General features: G+C 40.4%; 1 protein-coding gene across 2 annotated transcripts in view; it reads right to left on the bottom strand.

Annotated features, from left to right (window-relative positions):
* Nucleotides 1–16,473, bottom strand: part of DNAJA3 (DnaJ heat shock protein family (Hsp40) member A3) — a 31,883-nt gene extending 15,410 nt beyond the window's left edge. The window contains exons 1-7 of one of the 2 annotated variants that reach the window (XM_036738203.1): nucleotides 16,231–16,473; nucleotides 10,761–10,897; nucleotides 9,827–9,910; nucleotides 7,124–7,324; nucleotides 5,851–6,003; nucleotides 581–728; nucleotides 34–98 (exon numbers count right to left, since the gene is read on the bottom strand). In XM_036738203.1, the coding sequence (XP_036594098.1) occupies nucleotides 34–98; nucleotides 581–728; nucleotides 5,851–6,003; nucleotides 7,124–7,324; nucleotides 9,827–9,910; nucleotides 10,761–10,897; nucleotides 16,231–16,441 (999 nt within the window). In that variant the 5' untranslated portion in view covers nucleotides 16,442–16,473. The remainder of the gene's footprint in view (nucleotides 1–33; nucleotides 99–580; nucleotides 729–5,850; nucleotides 6,004–7,123; nucleotides 7,325–9,826; nucleotides 9,911–10,760; nucleotides 10,898–16,230) is intronic. The other variant, XM_036738202.1, reaches the window with a different exon arrangement.
* Nucleotides 16,474–22,713: the final 6,240 nt, after the last annotated feature.

Here is a 22,713-nt window from a genome sequence, read left to right as displayed (position 1 = left end):
TGTTGGCTATGTAAGAACCACAGATGTACATACCTTGAATGTTATAAAAATTTCTTTTTTCCCAACAGGCATTCTAACAGTCTGGCCATCCTCCACTCCTGTAATAAGAGCAAAATTAAATATTTTTAAATCATTCAGGTTCCTATCACAAGACCCCTTATAACTTAATATAACTCTAACGCTGTATTTTACCAGCAAAACATATCTTTCTAGAAAGGCAAGAACATGATTTCTTGAAATTGTAACATTTTTTAAACAGTGAAAAAGCACCATAAACCACAAAAGAAGTTATTACACTTCTAGAGGTACATATGTGGCTCCTACTGGAAGAAGAGTGAGAACCAAAGGAAAAGAAAGTAAGGCAATGTTGCGACTATTTTTCCCCAACAAGGTACATAAAGTAAAGTACTAAAGGATGAATGATACCAAATGTATTAAAGACCTTGACTTTGAAACATCTCCAAATATTTGTTATTTTTCACCTGTCTTTCCTACAACTTTATCACTTGGAGATAAAGAGTAAAAAAGTCCTGTCGATTCTAAAGCATCAGTTTGACACTGAGTAAGTATAAAAATGAACCTGCAGGCACTGGGACCACGACCTTCTTCTTCTGTTTGGCTTGTCCCGTTCCCCTACATACTACACAAGGAGTAGTTATTATGGATCCACGGCCTCCACATCGTCTACATGTAGAACGCATCACAAAAGGGCCTGTATTTATGGTTTCCTGTTGAAAAGAGGAAGAAAAATCAATACATTTGTTTCACTTCCATATACTGCAAGACAGCTGGCTCAATATGGTTCTCATGGTGTATATCATGAAAATGACTCGCTGAAGATTTAGATGTTTTACGTGTGTGTGTGTGTGTGTGTGTGTGTGTGTGTGTGTATAAAATTAATAAAGCCTCACAGATTAGATGCCCCTCAAACATTTTAATCTAAAAAACATAGCCTTCTAGAAGTAATAAAGCTATCTCTGAATACTAAAAAAAGGTGTATACTGGTTTTATCAATAATGGAAAATGAGTCTATCTCCTCTGCAAGAGTACCTGAAAATTCTACCTTATGTGACTGTAAATCTGGAGGGGAGGGAAAGGAATTTATGAAGTATTATGAGGCTATCAGCTGATTTCACTGCATGCAAAGAATCACTGACTATAGGTTGAGACATCATAATATAGTGCTGGATGAGGCTTTGGAATCCAAACCCCTTCATTTATAGATCAGGAAACCGAGGCAAGCCAGGTAAAGTGACTTTCACTACATCTCACAGCTAATAAGGGCCTAAAGCAGAAGAAGCTAGGTCTAGCACCCTATCTACCACATCACACTGACCCCTCACTGGGTGCTATGTAGAAGTACACAGATGGCATTGTCTTTCAAATTCAGGTCATGACACCACCTCAAAGTTCTGTGGAATATGTTATAAGATGTTGGCTTCAGCTTAATTTCTGTCAGCCTGCTTTCATTTTCCCAGCAGTTCTGATCAAACAGGAAATTTTTTCAGTTATTTATGTTTTTCAATCTTTCAAACACCAGGCTGCCAAAATTCCCTTATTTCTGATTCTTCCTGTCTATTCTAATCTACTGATGTACTTTTTCTTTTTTTAAAACCATTTTTTAAAAACTCCTCACATTTGCTAATATCCTAATTAGTATAATTTTAGTATTTTATTTTTCTAAATTACATATATAACAATTTTTACCCCTCATTGTTTACAATTTTGAGTTCCAAAATCTCTTCCATCCTTCCTCTTCTCCCCCTCATTGTGAAGGAAAGCAATTTCACAAAGGTTATACATGTACAGTTGTGCAAAACATTTTGATATTAGTCATGTTGTAAAAGAAAACAGAACAAAAAAAAAAAACCTTAAGAAAAATAAAGTTAAAAAAACAGTAGGTTTCAATCTGCATTCAGACTCTTATCAGTTCTTTCTAGAGATATGAATAGCATTTTTCATCATAGGTCCTTCAGAACTGTCTTGGATCTTTTTATTGCCAAGAACAGCTAAATCTATCATAGCTGACCATCGCACAATGTTGCTGTCACTACGTACAATGTTCTCCTGCTCACTTCACTGCATCAGTTCATGTAACTCTTTCCAGGTTTTCCTGAAAGGTTTTCCAGATTTTTCTGAAAGTATCTTGCTCATTATTTCTTATAGCAAAAATAATTTTTCATCGCACAGACTACAACTTGTTCAGCCATTGATGGGCAACCCCTCAATTTCCAATTCTTTCCCACCACAAAATGAGCTGCTATAAATGTTTTTGTATATATAGGTCCTTTTCCTTTGAAAAAAAATCTCTTTGGGATAAAGTCCTAGTAGTGGTATTACTGGGTCAAAAGGTATGCGGTTTTAGAGCCTTTTGAGCATAGTCCCAAATTTCTCTCCAAGACTGACATATCATTTCACAACTCCAACAACAACAGTCTCTGAATTTTCCAACTTACTCTCCAACATCTATCATTTTCCTTTTCTGTCATGTTAGCCAATCTGCTAGGTGTGAGGTGGTACCTCAGAGTTGTTTTAATTCGCATTTCTCTAATCAGAAGTGATTTAGAGCACTTCTTCATATGCTTATAGAGAGCTTTGATTTCATTATCTTAAAACTGCCTGTACATATCCTTTGACCATTTAGCAACTGGGGAATGACTTGTATTCTTACAAATTTGACTGTTCTCTAGATATCTGAGAGATGAGACCTTTATCAAAAAAAAAAAAACTTGCAGTAAAAACATCCCAGTTTTCTGCTTTCCTTTTAATCTTGGTTGGTTTTGTTTGTGCAAAAACTTTGTAATTTACTGTAATCAAAATTATCCAGTTAATATCCCGTAATGTTCTCTCTATCTTGTTGGGTCCTAAATTCTTCACTTATCCATAGATGTGACAGGTAAACTATTCCACTCTCTCCTAACTTGTTTATATCCCCCTTTATGTATAAATGATGTACCCATCTTGACCTTATCTTTGTATGTGGTGTAAGGTGTTGGTCTATACCTATTTTCTGCCCAACTGCTCCCCAGTTTTTCAAGGAATTTATGTCAAATAATGAGTCTTGTCCCAAAAGTTTTGATCCTTGTGTTTATCAAACACAAAATTGCTATCGTTTCCTACTGTGTATGGCGTACCTGATCTATTCCACAAATCTCCAGCTCTATTTCTTTCCAGTACCAGACTATTTTGATGATTACTGCTTTGTAATACAGCTTAAGACCTGTTACAACTAGGCCACTTTCCTTCACATTTTTCCCCCAATAATTCTCTTGATGTTCATGATCTTTGATTCTTCCACATGAATTGTTATTTTTTTTCTAGCTCTATAATTTTGGTAGTTTGATAGGTGAGGTACCAAATAGTATATTAATTTAGGTAGAACTATCATTTTTATTATATTGGCTTGGCCTACTCATGAGCAACTGATATTTTTCCACTAATTTAGATCTGACTTTATTTGTATGAAGCATTTTCTAATTGTGTTCATACAGTTTCCGAGTTTGTCTTAGCAGGTAGATTCTCAAGTTATTTTAAATTGTCAACACTTATTTTAAATGGAATTTTCTATCTCTCTCTCTCTCTCTCTCTTTTTTTTTTTTTTGCTTTTTGGCAGGGCAATCGAGGTTAAGTGACTTGCCCAAGGTCACACAGCTAGTACATGTGTCAAGTGTCTGAGGCTGGATTTGAACTCAGGTCCTCCTGACTCCAGGGCCGGTGCTCTACTCACTGCGCCACCTAGCTGCCCCGGAATTTTCTATCTCTTGCTGCTGGGCTTTGTTGGTAATACATAGAAACGCTGATGATTTATGTGGGTTAATTTTACATCCTATGATGTAACAAATATTGTTTTTATTAAGTCCTGTAAAATATTGCTTTGATAGTTTGGTATAACATCAATTGGTATAACATTAAAACTAAATTAACTTTGGTAGTATTATAATTTTTATCACAGTGGCAAGGCCTAGCCATGAACACTGAATATTCTCTCAGTTACTTAAATTATTCTTTATTTCTTTAAGAAACATTTTGTAATTGAATCTTTACAAATACTAGTGTTCTTTGCTAGGTTAACTCTCAAGTATTTTATGCATTTTGTAGATTTTTTTAAGTGGAATTTCCCCATTGTTAGCTCTTGGAATTTATCATATAGAAATGAAGTTGATTTTTACGAATTTATTTTGCAGCCTACAACTGTGCTCAAGCTTTTAACTGTCTCAATGATTTTCTTTGCTGATTCTCTAGGATCTTCTAAGTAAGCCATCATGTCAATCAGCAAATAAAGATGAATCTAATGAAATATTACTGTCTATAAAAGACCTAGAATATGATGAATATAGAGAAGCATGGAAAAATTTACATGAACTGATGAAGTAAACACAGCCAAAAAAATATACATGAAAATACACAAATGGAAAGAACAGCAACCACAAAAAAATCAAAAATGAATGCTGCAAAATTATAAAGAATAAGCACAGACTCCAAAAAGAGGTCCCTTTGTAGAGGTAAGAGGAGAGGGGATCCATGGTTGTTAAACACTATATAAAGGCAGATTTTTTGATGTACTGATTGGTTTTGATGATTCTTTAAAAACTTTTTCTTTTAAAAAAAAAATCGTTATAAGGGACAGCTCTGGAGGCTGAGGGTGGTGGAACAGGGAGGAATACAGGGAAAAATTCAGGCAATGTAAACACAAAAAATAACAAGAAAATGTATTCTTTAAAGAATTAACATACCATCCCCACAATTCATTTTCTCAGGCCAGAGGAATAGCCTTTGCTGGGATGATTCTCCCAGGCAGGCACAAAACCAAACCAGTGTATTTGCACTGGGGAATAATTAATTGTCCTCAAGTTTCTCTAATGCTTCACTGGTCAGAAAGTGGAGGAAAGTCACTTGTTGGCTCTCAAACACATCTCTACACCAAAGGCTGCACCAAGGAAGTAGTGAAAAGAAAGTCACTCTCACCAACAGAAGAGGCAGGGAAATAACTCCTCAAAGTATTTTGGTGTCTTATCCTCTCCATTTTTCTCCTCCTTTCCCCCTCCCCAGCAAGCATTTGTCCTTGGGATTATAGAGCAGGATTCAAAAAGAATGATTGTTCAGAGACGGTGCCAACCCCAGACATTGTTTACTGTCAGTTTTAAGCACAAAATAATTAGGAGTCACGTAAGCCAACTTAGGAATGAACAATTATGATGGGAAACAGATACAGACAATTGGATTTAAAGCAGGTGGCTAAAAGACAAAGCTAGTTCCATATTAATTTAAAATGTTTTCCAGTCCTCTTAAAAAAGGGTATATAATCATTACTTTTTCAGGCAAGACAATTCAGGCAGAATACCAGGTGTTCCTTAGTTGACTATCATATACCAACCTTGAAATTTACTTTCTCTTGCCTTCTGACAGCTCACATCTAGATAGCACTTTAGTACGAGGATTGTTCCTATTTTATAGATAAAGAAACTGAGGCACAGACAACGGTTAAGCTGCCAGTAAGTGGCAGAATTGGTAACCAAATGTACATCTTCCATCAGGCCATCTAATCTTTTCTCTTAATTCCACAATATTTAAAAACTTTTAAGTCGTCATTTCCTAATATTGATAATGGCATTTAACCCTTATTCTTCTTTTTAAACCTGAGCCCTACTTTCAATGATATAATTGGTTTAGATAAAGTATTCAGGGTCATAATTACGATCTACTGAGGCTGCAAGGGCTACCTAAATTTATGAGAAGAAAAGCAAGAAGAAAATATGGGGAAAGTGGAAACGTTACAAGGGTAAGACAGAATGCTTAAAGAAAATTCCCCCAAACTCCAGAACCTGCCTGATCTTTTACATTAGTTCTTACCATTCCTGTGCCACCACAGTAATGACACTGCTGAACTTTGGTGCCAGGTTCATTTCCTTTACCATCACATCGTTCGCATGAGTCATTAATGTTCACAGTAAATTCTTTGTTAACACCCTTTGCAGCCTGAATGAATGTCAGTTCCATGATGTACTAGGGAGAGAAAATAAGTTATTTAATCCTTCTTCATAGACAACAATGCTTTGCTTTAAAAACCAAAGCAAGAGTTTTGAGGTACATTATGTAATTGATAATGATGAGTAAATTCGAGTGCCCAGCGTTCACCTCGCCTCAAACACTTGGGATTTTTAAGAGCATCAAGTCATTAAAATTTCAGTGAAACGGCATTTATATGCAGTATATTTTTTAAAATGATTCATAATCCTAACACATTTATGAGACTGTCTCTTCTCTAACTTTCGCCAATATTTCTGAGACCAATACAAGAAAAAGGCTGAACTGGTTTGAGATCATTAAGTACTTTCATTTGGATAGAGTTTACTCTAGGACTGCTGCTTTTCTGAATACTGAAATACATTTACACTAAAATATATTCTTCAAAATTATTCCAATCAAGCTATCCTGGTATTAAGAAGGAACTCACGGTGGATGAAAGACAAAATAACTAAAGAAACACAGATTCAAGCTTCCAGGCAAATCAATTTATTAAGCAATGCGTACAAATTGCTGAATAAACTGGGACCAGGCAGGTGCCCTCAGCTTTGGCACTGGACCCCAAAGACACACAGACCTTTTATACATTAAAAATAATTAATCCAATAAGACCAAGTAATTAAAAGAAAACCATTAACCAGGATACAAAGTTTGGTGATCCAATTTCTACTTCAATGAAACATTAGGAACTTTCCAAGCTGAGAGGGGAAGAGGGAACAGGTGCGATTCCCTGAAGTCAGAAAAAGGCGCCCTGTTTGTATACAATCAGAGGAACGTGGAAACGAGTGACTGATCGGTGTCTGAGATGTACAATTGGGAGAAAACGCATTTTATCAGTCTTTGGGTCTGAATGAGCTTCTGGTCAGCATAACCTAAGTCCTTAGTTAAGGGTCTCTAAGCAACACAAATGGAATAACAATAGAATAAAGTTTTCTCACAAGACAGAAATTGGTCAGAACTGAGTCACAAGATGGAGTCCGTGTGGTTCACTCAATTCCCACTGCCACTTGCTGCTATGAGCTCCTCATGCTTAAATGGGGTATAATTCCTATAATTTCTACATTTCTGTATATTCCTAAAGGTGAACTGTAATCCTTACCTCCTGAGGCTGATCAAATACACTCTGGAAATCTCCAAATGAAGATCCTGAAAACTCCCCAAAGATCTTCCTAAAGAGTTCCTCTGGGTCAACAGTAGGGCCACCTCGCCAGTAGCTCTGGCCAGAACTTCCTGTTCCAGGGTCAAAGCCAGCTGACCCATAAGTATCATACTGTTTTCGCTTCACTTCGTCACTTAACACCTATTAGACAAAAAGGAGTTTAATGGAGAATTTATTTCATTCTGGATTAATGACAGGAAGATAATGAAATCCCCTGAAACTACACAGTTTTAGTTAACGGTCAACTATAATAAAAATTTAGTTACACTAGAGGATGCCCTTCAATTGAGGAATGGCTGAACAAATTACGATATATAAACATAATGGAATGCTATTGTGCTGTAAAAATGATGAGAGACTGTTTCAGAGAAATCTAGGAAGATTTATATGAACTAGTCATATGTAAAAAAATACTTATAGCAGCTCTATTTGTGGTGGCAAAGAAATGGAAACTGAAGAGATGTCTATCAATTGGAGAATGGCTGAATAAGTTGCAATAAATGATTCTGATAGAATACTATTGTGCTCTAAGAAATGACTAAGGGGATGGTTTCAGAAAAACCTGGGAAGATTTATATGAGTTGATGCAAAGTGAAGCAAGCAGTAATAGCAATATTATAATGTGAAAGACTTAGCTACTTTGATAAGTACAATGATCCATGACAATTCCAAAGGACTCACAATGAAATACGCTACCTACTCTCAGAGAGAAAACTGATGAACTCTGAGTGCAGATTGAAGCATATTCTTTCACTTTATTTTTCTTGCTTTTTCTTTTGCAACCTGGCTAATGTGGATATATGTTTTACATGATTCCTATGTATAATGGGTATTTCTTGACTTCTTTTTGGGTGAGAGATGGCCTGCAGGGAGGGAGAGAATTCAAAACTAATTTTTTTTAAAAGACTTACATAAACTAATGCAAAATGAACTGATCAGAAGAACCGAGAGAATAATTTATAATACAACATTGTAAAAAAAAAACAGAACAAATTTGAAAGACGTAAGAATTATGATCAATGATTCAAGAAAACCAATGATGAAAAATGCTACTGACCTCCTGACAGAGACAGGTAACAGACTAAATGCTCAAAATGAGGCACAATTTTAGACTGTTGTCTGTGAATTGTTGTGCATAGTAACAAGCATTTTTCTTTTTTTCTTCCCCAGTGGGAGGAGATATAAGAGGGATATAATTTAAAAAAAACTTCTAGAGAAACCAGGTCAAAGGCCAGAGACAGGAAAAAGAAATACTACCGGTTTCTCGGGAAAAATCAGAAAGAATGGTGAAGACAGCTACAGATCAAGAATGGTTTAAACCAGGAATTAAACACACTAATCAAAAAAAGACCTTTATTCCTCCAAAAACCAGAAAAGGGGCAAAGGCAGACCATGAGATAATGGATGAAATAATGTGACCTAGAACCACACCCAGTATTAGAGCTTTAATATAAACTAATAATGGAGAACACTTAGAATCAATTTTTTTTAGCACTTTAAAGTCATGCAGAACTGAGAGGTATGAAGGGCACTTGTGATATACTTCACTGTATACGATTTACATCTCCCAACTCCCTCAATGTAGTATCTGGGGACACAGTGTCCAAAGGTTATATAGAAAGCTACAACTGCACAGTCAAGTAGCATCAAATGTGGAAAGTTTAGGATCCAGGGGTATGCATGGTCTTTGACGCAAGAAGCCTCTTTTTTTTCTTTCTCCTGAATGATAGAGGGGGAAGAGTCCAAAATTCACTACCGTAATAAACTCCACAAGAGAAGAAAATGACTGTACTTTAAAAAATATACAGCTGAGGAGACAGCCTGAGTACTTACAAAGTAACATTTAACTGAAATACAGCAAAAACCTCAATAATTCAGATCTTCTGATTTGAAATGCTTTATGGGGACAAACTTGAATTCTCATTATCCTAAAAAAGTTTGTTATTTTTAAAAATTTCATGTTTTTGCTACTGCTTCCAAGTAAAAATTTACCTTGAAATATTCCAAGTTTTGAATGAACTATGCAAAAGAGACCTATTTGTACCTAGGCCCTGACAGAGAGAAAAATTAGTATATTTCCATTTTCACATAATAGCATTTCTATAAAAATGTATAATACAAATCTTCTGCTACATATGGTCAAGAGAGGGAAGGAAAGGAAACAGCATGTAAATTTGGAAGAAGGATAACTTTTACCCCTAAGTTTTACCATCTTCTCAATGAGGGTGTTATATGTGGCTATATATACACACATACACATACAAAACTCCTATGTCCACAAATACGAGCCCATTCTCAAGACTAGAAAGGAAAGATGGTTTGAAACACCTAATAGTCCAATTTTTTTTAACCATTTTCCAATTGTTCCATGTATGTTATTTTCCTATGTTCTTCAAAGGCACAGACTAGATTCTACACTTTTTTCCTATTCCCCATCATGGCTAGTACAATGTTACACAGAAAGTCAATAAATGGTTGCTGAAAGAATTTAAATGTAATGAACCAAGAGACTGAGGCCCTCTAACCTTTCATTCTAGGCCCTACAACATGCAAGACTTGGTCTATTTGGCGAACAGTGACTTAAGTATAAACTAAAAATTGGAACAGCCGAGAAAACAAATTAGTATACATCAGGCATATTACCTCATAGGCTTCTGCTAACTGTGAGAACTTTTCTTTAGCCTTTGGATCATCCTTATTTGTGTCAGGGTGGTATTTCTTGGCAAGCTAAGAAAACGGTAAAACATCATCAATATGTAATACCCACTGAAAATAGAGCACATGAGGGGAGGAGGAGAAAAGGTGGATTTTTGATAGTACAATATAAAAATACAGCATGAAATGACTTCACTTTCTTCATAGAAATTAGCTCTGGTGACTTAACAGAGTGGCAAAGCTATGATACAAATGTACTAGGCTCTACTATACCTTCTTAGAAGCCAGGCTTAGAAGTTTCATTTTCATCTCTCACATAGCATATAGATGCAGAGAATAGTGACGCAGAAAACTAAGCCTATAAGAGAACCTTGTTCATGTCACTCAATTTTGTGGTTTATAGGACTGGAGAAAGAAATGCAAAAAGAAATCACCACCATCCTGCAATATTCCTCACCACCAGGTGGCATCACCAGAATCAAGTGTGCATTTAGAAGACATTATCGCTATGGGTGAGAGACAAGTCCAAGGCTCCCATAGCACCAGCAAATTCTGAACAAGTATTTCCTCTCAGAGCTTCATACAATTCAAAATGTCTTCAAATGGCATCCTACAAAATAAGTCATAAGCTGCTGAACCCTTATCGAGAGCAGTAGTTCTGGTCTACAAGTGTCAGCCACATGATCCCCAAGTTAATAAAATATCCTTTGTTAAAACCTGAGTTTTCTTGTTTGTTCTGAGGTAATGAGCACTAGCCACTGAAGAACAAAGATGCTGATTTCATCTGATGCTACAAAGTCTGCTTTATACTGTTTTATCTGCTCTGCATACATCTTATTGGTCAAAGTAAGAATAAATAAGAGTAAGACCATCTCCTCTACAAGCTCATCTTTCAAAAGTGATCGACCTCTGCCATACAGACCTGGTAATAGGCTTTCTTGATCTCCTTCTGGCTGGCAGTTCGGGGTACTCCTAAGATCTGGTAAAAATCATCTTTGGCTGAGGAAGGGGAACTCGTGTGAAATGGAGCAGTACAAATTAAAGGGTAAAATTTTATTCCTAAAAGAAAAAAAATTAGTATCAGAATATGACATGAAGGCAAGCAACCAAGTTTTGGATGAACTATGCAAAAGAGATCTATTCACACCTAGGCCATGTCAGAGAGAAAAATTGATTTATTTCCATTTTCACATAATAACATTTCAGTAAAAAGGTACAATACAAATCTTTTACCACATATGGCCAAGAGAAGGAAGGAAAGGACAAAACATATAAATATGGGAGAATGATCACCTTTTCTCCCTAAGTTCTACTTCTCAATGAGAGTATTATGTGTGGTTGTATACACACACACACACACACACACACACACACACACACGTGTGTATATCAGCAGCTAGGTGGCACAGTGGATAGAGTACCAAATCAGGCCTCAGACACTTACTAGCTGTGTGACCCTGGGCAACTCACTTAACCCTGTTTGCCTCAGTTTCTTCACCTGTAAAATGAGCTGAAGAAGGAAATGGAAAACCACTCCAGTATCTTTGCCAAGAAAACCTCAAATGGGGTCACAAAGAGTCAGATACGACCGAACAACAACAATATGTACACACACACACGTCCTATGCCCACAAATATAAGCCCCTTCTCAGGACTAAGAAGGAAAGAAGATGGTTTGAAATACCTAATAATCCAATTTTCTTAGACTCACTTGCTAGCTGTTTTGCATATATTATTACAATAATAATGCTTCTTCCATACAGCAACCCAAAATAATTTTCCCCAGACAAAACTCTACTTATATCACTTCCCTACTCTAAAATTTTGTGGTTCCCTATATCCTCTGAGATAAAATACAAACTCCTCAGCCAGCTTTGCATCTAAAATCTCCTATGGCTCTGAATATCAGACTATGACAGAATGCAAGCACCTGAGTCAAGTTGTCGCTAGAATTCATTATTGGAAAAGATCCTATCTTTAAAATCCAGTGAATTTCAGGGATGGCACAAAGGCATTATGTTCCGTCAAATTTTTGTGAGGGTGTCTTAACATTTTAAAAACTTTCTTTCATTCAAAATACACATTCCAGGCAACTGAAATATTTTATAAAACAATGATGTTAAAGTGCCAAGTCCAGAGATACTGTTTGATTACATTAGTTTACATGGTACCCTGTGTCCCAGAGCAGCTGCTGAATGGTCTAAGGATTTAGGCCCCCCAGTATCATCCCCACAAGAATGTTTTAGCCTCTGTTTTTCCCAAAAGTGAAAAAAAAATCAAAAGATATCAAAGCACACAACAGAAGTGACTAAATTTCTAGATTTTCTTTCATGACTATTGCATCAGATAGTTCTGAGGGGAAAGGCAAACAAAATCTATCAGTCTACTCAGTAAGAAAATGGAAAACACAGAATAGATTAAACAACCTATAGCAAAACCAGATTATTTTGTTGACTGGGATCTCTGACCTTGTACTATAACTTCCAACTTTGACTGGGTGGCAATTAGGATGGGAATCTTGAGATAAAGGAAAGGAAATGTAATGGGAACATTTACAAAAGAGAAAAGTAAAGCAGCAAGATGACGCTCATTAAAATAAAACAAAAATTTAAATTAAAATAAATGGTTACTGAGGAGGCTAAAGAGGAGCACAGAAGGAAATCAGATAAAGAATTGGGGAAATTTCAACTGAAAACATGAGAACGAATGTAAAAGAAATACAATGCAAAATTTGTCCTTTTGGTATCAGAATCGCATTTCTTTTCTTTTGCTTGTATTTTTTTCACATCAAAAAAAGCAGGTCTTGTGGGAGTAATGAAAATTTCCATTTGATAGGAGAACAAAATTCCAGTCCCAACTTTGAGATACACTGGTATGGACACAAAATTTCCTAGTTTCTTTGTATTGCCTTCTTTTCCAAACCCAGCTCCCCTTATTAAACCTAGAAGGCTGAGGACAGCAAGTGACTTGGCAGCAGCAGCTTTAGAAATCTGAGCAGTAGTGGGCACAAAGGAAATTGTACTTAATTTTAAATTAGATGGTTCTCATTCCCTCCCCTGATCCCCCAAATAAAAAGTTCAAGTTTTCCTAATCTAAGTGTAAATGTGTACCCTTCTAATAAATGGAAAACAGACTTCTTTGCTTGACAACAATAGAAAGTCAAACTTACTTAATAAACAAGTAATTGGTTTTTTCCCCCTAAGTATAACTGAAAATTTAGAACCAACCACAAAAAAACAGTACAAGCTAGAGGGGTCGGCTCCAAGGAAGAATATAACTAATACACTGCCAGGCAATTCTACTCTTTCCAGCACTGGGGATATGAATCCTTGTTAGTAACAAATACCTTGGGCCATAAAGTTTTATCATACACCTCCTTTGCCCTTGGTCTAGAATGGCAATGAAACATAGTCTGGTTCAATCAAATGATATTCATAAGTACCTACAACTCAAAATTATGATTCCTACATATTGGGAACTTAGGGGTTCTTTCATACAGCTGCCAAAATAATTTTCTTAAGGCGAAGTTGCGCTCATGTCATTTCCCTGCTCCAAAATCTTGTGGTTCCTTATATTCTCTAAGACTAAATATAAACTCCTCACTCAGCCTGGCATTTCGAATCTTCCATGCTTTGGCTCCAAACTACTTTTCTAGACTTACTCCATGTTTCTCCTTTTCCTTCACTTTATAGCCAAATTGTACTTCTAGCCATTTCCTGAACTCAGTATTCCCTATCCTTATCCCATACCTTCCTCACACAGATTGTATGCCATGACTGGCATGCACTAGCTCCTCACTTCCAGCTCTCAGACTCTTCATCTGCCTTCAGATTCCGCTCGGACTCTTTTGATTACACCTCCCTCCTCAACAAATCTTGTACAGGGTGAATCTCCGCAGTAAACCAGTAAAGGAAAGATTCTCAAGGGCAGGAAATAACTGGTGAATTGAACAGAGGGAAGTGTTTTATCCACATGCAAGTGGGAAGAACTGATTTTAAATTTTTACTTTTCCTATTTTTCCCTCTTTTAAAAATTATATAATTATGTCACTGGCTTTAGTTGTGATTTCTAACAGGACATCTCTGTTGATTACAAACTTCCTCTTGGACCATAAACAACCTGACTGAAAACACTGGGACCACTTAGGTCAGCAAACTATGGCCTGCTGTATGGGAGCTAAGAATGGTTATTGTACCTAAAAATGTAAAAATCATTCTTAACTCTCTCAGGCTGTATAAAAATTGATGGCAGGCTGAATTTGGCCTTCAGGACTTAATCTGCTGATCCCTGAATCAGCCAAGATTAATTCACCCAACCTCCTAAAAAATAGTCTATCATGAGACTCAGTTCATGAACTATTTTGTCTCCATAATAGAAACATGTACCAAAAAATGTGCACGACCTTGGCCTAAAGAAGCACACCACAACACTTCAGTGAAGCTGTGATTTCTCCAATGTTTAGCTTGCAACACTGCAAATCACAATCCATCGGCTTTCAACTCTTGTGCAACTTTGGTCCATTAATCCTCCACAAGGGATCCACCCAATTCATTGGAACCTCTTTTCTACATTCTAACTCAACAAAGGTATCAGGGCAGCACTTGAGCCATTCATTCACTATCTTTTTCTACATGACCAGCCCACTTTCTTTTCTCAAACATCTCCTGGATAGCACTTAGGCTACTTCTTGTTCTATCACAGTCAGACAACAGGTATTCTTCATCTGCTTGCTTTTTCCTGGGTGGAATGCGGTTTTTGAAACTTGATGAAATCAGTACAATGCCACATCCAACTAGGCTAGAGGTTAACCTGGGGTTGGTATACTCCTTAAGGAGCTGTGTAATCTAAATGGACTCTCCCTACATTTCCACTTGCCAAAAATCTTGACAGGTCCCTGAAGAGATGCAGAGAGGCCTCCTTCACAAAGCCTTCCGTAATCCCCAAAGCAAGTTTTTCCTCGTGAGAGCAATACCTCATGCCTCTTAGCTCAGAGCTGGAGTCTGGAAGAAAAGGTCAAATCCAGCCTCTGACTAGCTAGGCTACCTTGGGCAAATCATTTCACCTGTTTGCCTCGGTTTCCTTAACTGTAAAATAAGATATCTGTTAAGTGCTTGACATAGCGTCTGGCACAAAGCAGGCACTATAAAAATGCTAGCTAATTTGTTATGGCCCTTTGTGTGGTGATTTTGGGGGCTTCTATCTCAGCTCCCCCATGAGATCGTAAGCTTGCCAATAGCCAGGAGTTCTGCGCTTCCCCTCTGCATTGCTAGTCCAGAGGAGACCCGGAGTGAAGAGTGCCCCTGCCCTTCCCGGCATCAACAACGGAGAGCTAGGCAGTGCAGAACACGTTACCCAGCCCTTTTACACCCTTCATTTTCAACACCTACGAAGCGGGGAGAACGGTGCGTCACGGTGCGGCTCCACGGGAAGCACCTTACGGACCGGGAGGCACGTACAAAGATAAACGGGAGGTTCGCTCACGACAGCAGACACGGAGCATCCTCTGAACCACCCCGGCTCAACAGCGAAAAGAACACACATTAAGGGTTCCCGATGAGTGTGTGTCTGTGTGTGTCTGTATTCTCTCACACTCACACACACGCACTCTCTGAGCTGGTTTAGCAAACATTAACTGTCCACCCCACGCAGGGGAGAGGAGTAAAAACAAGCACAGGAAAAGCCAGGTGCCCATCACGGATCGCTCCCTGGGGGCAGGATCCGTTTGTCTTCTGCTTGGCACCAAGGAAGGACGTGAATGTTCAGGAACTTATCGGAGTCAAGGGATCCCGGGTTCGAACGCTGACGCCCCCGCTCGTTACATCCGTTTGTCCTCGGGCACAGCTCTTCACCTGGACAACACGGGTTACCCTGAGCGCCCCGCCAGCTCTAAACCTAGGACCCGAAGGCCGCCGCTGGGCGCAGACACGGGCTCGGGCGAACGTCACAGTAACAGTTCGCAATCACACGGTTTCAAGGCTCGCGATGGGCTGCACACACATCATCCCACCTGGGGCCTGGGGCGGCCGTTTTGGACCAACGGCTCCGGTTTGCCTCCTCCGGCCCCAGGCCGCTACTCCCCGGGGGCAGACTCCGGCGCGATCCCGGAGGGCAAGGTCACCGGCTCCAGAGGAGGGCCTAGAGGGCCTGCGGCGCCCCGGCCGCTCCGAGGGGCAACCCCCGCTCGCTCTAACTGTTCCGGGCTCCCTGTCACACGCTGACAACCGGCGCCGCCTCCCCGGCTCATTCAGGCGGGTCCGGGCCGCGCTTCCCCTCCCCCAGGCGGCTCCCCAGGGGCAGGGTCCCACCTCCCCGACCCGTCCCGACAAGTGAGGGTGACTTGGCCCTCGGCCGCTCCCTCGCCCTCCAGAGCCGGCGCCGAAGCCTCCCCTCACCTGAGAGGCTGACGCTGGGTCTCAATGTCAGGAGTCTCCCTGGGGCGCAGACTCCCAAAAGAGGCGAGATGGCTGCATGGCTTAGCCTACGGCCCAGAGAGACCACTACGGTGCCCTCCCAGAGTGCCCGAGCCCCTTTCCCCGCAGCAGCCGGCAGCCGGGGGGTCCCCACGGCCAGCGACAACCAGCGTGAGGAGCACCGAGCCGCCATCTTGGCCTGGGGGCAGAGCGCCTGCGCGAGCCGGCCTTAGAACGACTCGCCGGGAAAAGGGGGAGGGGGTGCGCGTGCGCACGCGCAACTCCAGGAATGCGACGTTGCCTTTCCCGCGAGAAACACCGGCGCGCGCATTTAGGAACCGTTTCAGTTGCGCTCGCACGGTTCATTCCCTGACTGAGTGGCCAAGACTGGGATTTGGAGTTGCGTGGAAAGCTACTGGGTAAGCCGTAAGATGGCCTCGATCAGGGACTTTGTAGTAGAAAGGCGAGGGCTGCACGTAACCTGTGTTAAAATGAATGTGACTGCGCCGTTACTAGCGGTGGAACTACACCTCCCAGCGTGCCTTACGGCGAACTCGCAGCACGGATCCCAGGGTGCAATGCGCCCCGTCCCTCGGTGTGACCCTGACGGGCGGGCATGGTCCTCGCTCGTAGACGCGGGTCTCGTGTTCCTGAGTTTTCTGGAACTGCCCTCCAGGCCTGCCAGCCCACGTAGCCCGCTCGCTGCGCTCAGTGCCGCAAGCAGACCTCCTGGGCTCCAGCATTAGTGTCCCGTCGGTAGGCTTCTGGGTGTAGGGCTCCCGAATTTGAAAACAGGAGAGCCGGGCTCGAGGCCCACCATGCCCTGTGTTCTTGGGCAAGTCGCCACCGCCGACGTCACACAGATCTGGAGATAGAACCGATGTGTAAATAGCAAAATTGTATAGATGTGAGCGGTTATTCGGGGGCAGCGGTGGGGAGCCTGCGGCCTAGAGGCCACGTGTGGCCTTCTAGGTCCTTGGGTGCGGCCTTTTGACGGAGTCCAAGTTTTACGGAAGAAATCCAACAGCTCAGAATCCACCTCCCTCCAAGACAGCTTAGGTGCTCGCTACATCCACCCTCCCACCCTGGTTCTCTGACTCCCCCTCCAGTGCTCTTTTGTGTTGTACCGCACTGCCCGCCAGCATCCTTCCTCCCACGGTCAGAGTATATTAGGTACCATTTTGCGATTGGCTTTGGGTCTGAGTGGATAGTGTACCATGTGGAAAATGCCCGTGGGATGGACACAACTAACTGATCCTCAAGCCCTGTATGCCTACCCTGACCCCAAAAGACCTGCATCTGATGGGGGAAAGCTGACAGGTCAAAAGCTCATCTCTGTGTGTGTCTGTACTGTGCAAACTGAATCTCTGAGAACCCTCAGAAGCTGCTGTTCCAAGCCTGACAAATTTATAGACTCATGAGCGTGTGAATTATGAATGTGTATGCCGATATGTGTAAGTGGGAGGTGGGGAGCACCATCTGACCTTGCAGAAAGACAGAAGGTGAACCAGACTCTGTTCTTCTTTTGAATCTATTTTGGTTTCTTCTCTTGGCTCTCTGACCTGCTTTCTGCTTTGTGAGGAATCCCAGCGCAGCCTCCTATCTCCAAGATTCTGCCTGCCTAAACTCCCTCCTGCCTAACTTCCGTCCCAAACCCAATGGAGTCCAGAGACATTGCCCCAATGCCAGCCTCTCATTCTCTGCCATTGGCACAACAAGCCCCAGTCTAAAGCTACTAAAGGGATGGGTTTTAATGGGAGACTTCCATGTGCTTATAGGGTAATACAACTGGACTGGAGACTGGGACCTTAGCTCCTTTGTCCTCTCTGGATCTTTAAGTGGGCATGGTACACTATATTAAATTCTACAAAATTCTGGTTCAGTTAGCAAAGGTGACAAATGATGGAAATAGCCACTATTAGACAGGATATGATAAGTCGCATATAAAATGCAGTTTGGTCCCTATTAGTATGAATAATGAATGAATATTGTGAAGTAGTTGAAATATTCAAATTCTAAGTTCATATTTCAATTGGGCTGGAACCAGTGAACATGTTTTTACATAATTTTAACTTTGAATAGCCCAAATTCAGATATAGTCAACCATTTTATAGGATTTATCATTTGCATTCATCAGGACTTAGCTGTACATTTTAGTGGAGTTAGTCCAACCATTTTGGAAAGTAATTTGGAATTGTTAAAAAAAAAAAAAAAGCAAAAAAGAAAAGCAACTAAGATGTCCCCACCCTTCAATCCAGAAATATCGTTGTTAAACATATACCTCAAAGAGGTCAAAGATAGGTTCAATAGATGACAAAATAGTCATGGCCAAACTTTTTGTGGTAGTAAAGAATTAGAAACTAAGTGGGAATTGGCTGAAAAGCTTTGGACACAGGAGTATTTTTTCAGCATGAGGAAAAATAAGCATGAAAAATTCATGAAAACATGAAAGTTCTACATGGAAAAATATCCACAAAAATGTAAATAGAAAGAACAAAAAAGAAAACTCAATGTTGTGTAATTAATGACCATGTTTGGCTCCAGAGAAGAGCTGAGAAAATGTATTTCCCTCCCTTTATTGACTATGTATGTGAAATAGTGTATGTACCATCAGGGTTGATGTATTGGTTAGTTTTGCTGAACTACTTTTTTTTTCATTTTCTTATTCTTTGTTACAAGAAATGGCTACTTGGGCGGGGCCAGAAGAAGGTATAATTGGAAATTAATGTCATTAATAAACGATCAATAAAAATAATTTTTAAACCTCAGACTGGCTTGTGGAAGAAAAGTAGCTTTACTCCCAAATAAACAATGTCCAGCAAACTAAATCACATTATCTCAGAGTTGCAAGGGACTGACCAAATCTAAATAAGAATCTTCTCTATAACCTTCCTGACAAATGGTCATCCAGCATTTACTTCAAAGGGGAAGTCCCTGTCGTCCAATGCAGCCTATCCACTTTTGGACAGCTAGTCATAATAGCTAACAAAGGACTTCACATTATATCACCACAATTTTAAAAAATAAATTTGTATTGCTATATTTTGTTTTTTTATCATACCCCTCTGAGGTAGGTGCTGTTGTGATTCCTGTTTTACAGATGAGGCTAAGATGTGCCCAGGGTCAGAATTGGTGTTTGAGGCAGGATTCAACATCAGGCGTCACTGATTCTAAATCCAGCACTGTACCACCTAGCTACCCCAGATCTATCCAGTTCCCACCTTGAGCTCCAGCAGGCGGGTGACTGTTAGTTTGAAATGCCTCTTAGGCTTTTCAATTGACTAGCTGCTTCTTGAATTGAAAAAAGATTTGAATTGAAGTTGAAAGTAGCAGTAACAACTTGGGAAATTTTCACATCCCTCAGCATGCATTCCCTACAACAGGATCAAAGTCCTATTTCCAGCCTGGCCTCTTCTTAGTTTCACTGCAGCACATGTCCAACATTCCCAAGCAGAAAACAAGTGCCATAGAATCAAGAAGACTGTTTTGTTTGGGTACATGAAGCCATGAATCTCTGTTATGTACAGCTTGGTTTTCCATTTAAGTATGTAATAAATTTTAAGTGTCCAAGCTGTCCTGCTTGTCTGTGTTTCCTTCTGGCACTAAGACAGTTTCCAAGGGCCCTGCAACATGAGAAAGCCCTTTTTGGAAGGCTAGTTTAGGGTAGGACACAATTCATAGGATCCAGACTCCAGGTCTCTAGAATGAGTATGAGATCACAGGTCACTGACTTTTTCCGTGCCTGTGATTTGTCACTTATTTCCCAATAAGGCCCCATGTCAATATATCCAATTTCAATGGTGACCCAGTTCAAATGCTAGCTCTTTCATCTGCTCAATTGGATGGAGTTTCACTCTCATCTAATCCCGTAGTCCTTTATGTTCATCTTATGAACTTATAATATTTTCTTATACTTACTATATAACATGGAACTGGGGGTCAGAAGCATCTGGGTTCGAGGCCAAGATCCACCACGATCAATCAACAAAGCATTTATTAAGCTGGGAAAACAAAGACAAAAATGAAATGAACCTTGTTTTTTGGGGTCTTCCATTTTAGCAGGGGGAGACAACACATACCTATATAAAAATACACTAAATAAATACAAGGTAATATTGGCAATTTGGGTGAATTTGGCAAGGACAGCACTAAAAGCTGGTGGGAGGGGGGTGAATCAGGAAAGGATTCACGCATAAGGTGGCACTTGAGCTGAATTTTGAAGGAAATTCGAAAAGGCACAGGTGAAGAGAGAGTGAATTCTAGGCATGGGGGACAAGTACCCAGGTATAGAGAGGAAATTGAGTACTGTGCGTAAGCAATTGCAAGGACAGTCTGACTTTACCACAAGAGTACAGGAAGGGAGGTAATTTATAAAAAGATTGGAAAGGTAGACTGGGACCAGATTATGAAGGGTGTTAAAAGCCAGACAGTCTATATTGGATCTTAAAGGCAATAAGGAGCCATTAGAGCCAGGGTTCTTAACTTTTTTTTTTTGTATCATGGCTACCTTTGACAGTCAGATGAAGCCTACAGAATCCTCAAAATATTTTTCAATGACAAAGGAAATGATAAATTTCCATTAGAGATAGTGAAAATAAAGATGTAATCTATCTATCCATAGATCATCGGGTCATGGACCCCAGGTTAAGAATTCCTGAGTCTATCTGGTAGTTTCAGTCAGACCTACACTTCAGGCAAATCACTTTAGCAGCTGTATCAGAGATGGTTTGGACTGGAAAGAGACTTAAGGCAGAGTTCAGATGAAAGGTAATGAGGGTCTGACCTAGGAGTAGCAGGTATCCAGAGAGAAGGGGACAGATGCAAGAGATACTGTGGAAGTAGAAACAAGAATTGGCAACTGGTTGAATAAGTGAGGTAAGGGAAAGTGAAGAGTTGAAGTTACAAACCTAGGTGACCAAAGAAATGGTGCTATTCTCAACATAAGAAGGAAAGTTCAGAAGAGGAATAGATTTGAGGGGAAAGATAATGAGCTGTGTTTTGGACATACTGAATTTGAGATGACTGAACAACAACGTACATCCGATTTGAGACTTCCAGCTGAAAATTTAGGCAGCTACAACCCCACAGCTTCTTAAGCTCATGGCAGAGTTTAAAAACACTGGTTTAGAGGCAGTGACTGAACGTATAGGATTTGATAAGGTTACTGAGAAAAGAGGCGAAGGAGAGTCTTGGGGTACACTAAAGTTAGGGGGCATCATATGGAGGATGAACTAGAAAAAGAGCCTGAGGAACAGAGAAAGAAATATATTACAGAAGGAAAGGATGGTCCATAGGGTCAAGTTACAGGGAAGCCCTGTATGAAGATTTCTTAATGGCAATGATGGCATTCTTAAATGCCATCAGATCTTACAATTAAAGATACTGGTATCTTTAGAGAGAGTAGCATCAGCTGAGTGATGAGGTTGGAAACCTGATTTCAAAGGGTTAAGAAGCAGGTCAGCAGAGAAGTGGAGGTAATGAACATAGAAAGGTCTTTCTAGAAGTTTGGCTGAGAAAGGGAGGAAAGCTATTAACTCGAGGGGATTATAGGGTTTGGTGAAGTAGGGGTGGTTTTTTTGTTTGTTTTTTTTTAAGATTGGGCAAGTATGCTGGTAGCAAGAAGGAACCTAGTGGGGGAGAAAATGAAGATGGCCCGGATGGTTGTTGGGTATGTAAGAGAAAAAAGGAGTTCACAGACAATGGTCTCTATTTTTCAGTAGAGTATAAAGGCCCTCAGGTGGAAGGGTTGGAAGCAGTCTAAGCAGGAGAGAGAGGGTGATCAGCCTGGGTGGAACAGACTCACCTGGGATCCAGATAGAGAATCACTTCAGAAGGATTAAAAAAGGAGCGCCTTGCCCATATAACTTCATCTCTTTGCCTCAGTTTTCTTATCTGTAAAAACAAGGATGTTGGTACATCCTAACTTTGAGAACTGTCATATTTATTGATTTGTAAATTGCCAGGGAAATGTGCTATCATGACTAAGCTCCAGGAGATCGTGGAACCCCAACTTTATTGCCGGATCTCCCCCATCACTTACAATATATAACACAGTGATTATTGCGGAGAACCTGAGCCGTAACCTTGATCGCCAAAATGTTAAGGGGTGGAAGGTCGTTTGGGCTCCTCTCTCTTCATCCTCTTGCCTCTTAGAATCCCTCACTCCCCCCAAGGCCCTGCTCATTCGAGCCCTTTACTGATGGTAAGGTGATCGATTTAAAGGAGTTAAGATGGCTTAGGGACCACGGAGCCCGGGCCAGTCATTCGACATAGAGGTTAAGGGACCTCCCAGGCTCCCACAGCTTACACCAGGGCTGGCAGACGCCTTCCCACGACACACTGCTTGCTGCCTTATTCCCCACTGTGGTGCTCCGCGGATTAAGTTAAGTAGTATAGACCTATCTGCCCACAGTTGTGTTCCCCGACAGAGTGTAAGCCCATTGAGGGCGGGGAATGGATTTAAAA

Source organism: Trichosurus vulpecula, chromosome 9, assembly GCF_011100635.1.
Source record: "Trichosurus vulpecula isolate mTriVul1 chromosome 9, mTriVul1.pri, whole genome shotgun sequence".
Taxonomy (NCBI): domain Eukaryota; kingdom Metazoa; phylum Chordata; class Mammalia; order Diprotodontia; family Phalangeridae; genus Trichosurus; species Trichosurus vulpecula.
The sequence above is the reverse complement of the archived record's forward strand: the minus strand, read 5'-3'. Positions and strand labels throughout refer to the sequence as shown.